General features: G+C 39.0%; 1 protein-coding gene across 1 annotated transcript; it reads right to left on the reverse strand.

The window, feature by feature from the left end:
* Positions 1 to 682: 682 nt before the first annotated feature.
* Positions 683 to 1,338, reverse strand: LOC103238851 (large ribosomal subunit protein uL11-like). Its single transcript, XM_037997628.2, has one exon. The coding sequence runs from the start codon at positions 1,214 to 1,216 to the stop codon at positions 722 to 724; it is 495 nt and encodes a 164-aa protein (XP_037853556.1). The 5' UTR covers positions 1,217 to 1,338; the 3' UTR covers positions 683 to 721.
* Positions 1,339 to 1,573: the final 235 nt, after the last annotated feature.

Genomic DNA, 1,573 nt, shown 5'->3' on the forward strand with positions numbered 1-1,573 from the left:
CACCTAATACCTAGTTTATAATCATATTTCCTCAGTTGTTTTCTTACAACTTAAAATGTGGGTTGCTTAAATAAGGGTTCAACCCACGTCCATCATTACATATGGTTGTTATGAATCTGAACCTCTTTAATGCTGGAGTAGTACATTCCATTTTTTTTCATACTATTGATTTATGTAAAAAGAAAACAAAACAGGTCAGCCAATTTGAAGGATGTTCAATATTGAAGATATGTCTTTGTTTTTTCTAACATTATTTCCTGAAAACTGGAAATGAGCTCTTGTGAGTGACATTCTATTAGAATCAGGGTCAACCATTTGGTAAGAATATTTTATAGATGGTGCTAAATATATTCACCACATCAAGAGAAACAAAATATATGACTATCTCTTGTGATGCTATGATTTACCTGTGAGTTCAGGGTGTGACAGCCCCATCCTCTTATTCTTTATCTCATCAGCATTTCCCATGATTGTCTCCTGTTTTTAATGATTGGTGCCAGCTCCAATGATTAAATAGGAAATTGCAAAATATTTGTAATTCTATCATTTCTTCTACATTTATTAGTTATAATTAGTTTAACAAAGAAAACTTTTCAGTATTTATATAATAGCATGATTTGTGCAACCTGAAAAGCAATTCCAGTAAGAAAAGCATTTAATTCTTTTTTTTTTTTTTTTCCAGTTGTCAAATGATCCTTTATTGAAATATTTTCCTTTATGCTTAACTGGCTGGGCATTCCATAGCACCACTGTTGATGTCATCTATGATGTCATGAGGGTGGCGGCCATCAACATTACAGCCCACAGACTGGGCAGTCCCCAGGATCTCTTTAATGGTTCCAGAGAGTTCTCTGGCGTATCGGTGCTGTATCTGTCGAGCAGTGTTGACGATCTCATCAAAAGTGATATTCCCACTGTGTTTAATGTTTTTCTGTTTCTTTCTGTCTCTTGGTGGTTCCTTGAGGGCTTTGATGATCAGGGCAGAGGCAGAAGGCACCACCTCAATCTGGGCCTGTCTGTTCTGAATAGTCAGTTTCACTGTAATCCTCAGGCCCTTCCACTCACCCGTTGCCTTGGCAATGTCATCACCAACCTTTTTCGGAGACAGACCCAGGGGACCGATCTTGGGGGCCAGTGCAGAAGTGGCACAGACTTCACCTCCAGTGCACCTCAGGTGTATGACTTTGATCTCGTTGGGGTCGAACTTCGGCGGCATGGTGGAGGCGGCTGGTGTCGGATGAACCCAGATTCAGGACGACCGAAGAAAGTTGCACCTTGGCCTCCTCCGAGTCAAAAGCCAAGAGCAGCATTTAATTCTTAAGTTGTTAGAGAAAGAATTTGGGGCCTGTTACTTCTAATATAACCAATTAATTGGGAGAGGTGTGGATAGCTCCCTTCTCCTACCTCTTTCTTTCTACATATCATCATAATTTTACAGGCTTTTACATATGAAATGAGTCTGAATCAATTTGAATTATTATTTTTTCAATGCTTAATTTTTGTCATTTTTGCATCTTTGGCCATTAGAAGCCCCTTCATGTTTGGCAGTGACCCTTTGACATGACATATGTCT

This window comes from Chlorocebus sabaeus, chromosome 1 (genome assembly GCF_047675955.1).
Source record: "Chlorocebus sabaeus isolate Y175 chromosome 1, mChlSab1.0.hap1, whole genome shotgun sequence".
NCBI lineage: Eukaryota > Metazoa > Chordata > Mammalia > Primates > Cercopithecidae > Chlorocebus > Chlorocebus sabaeus.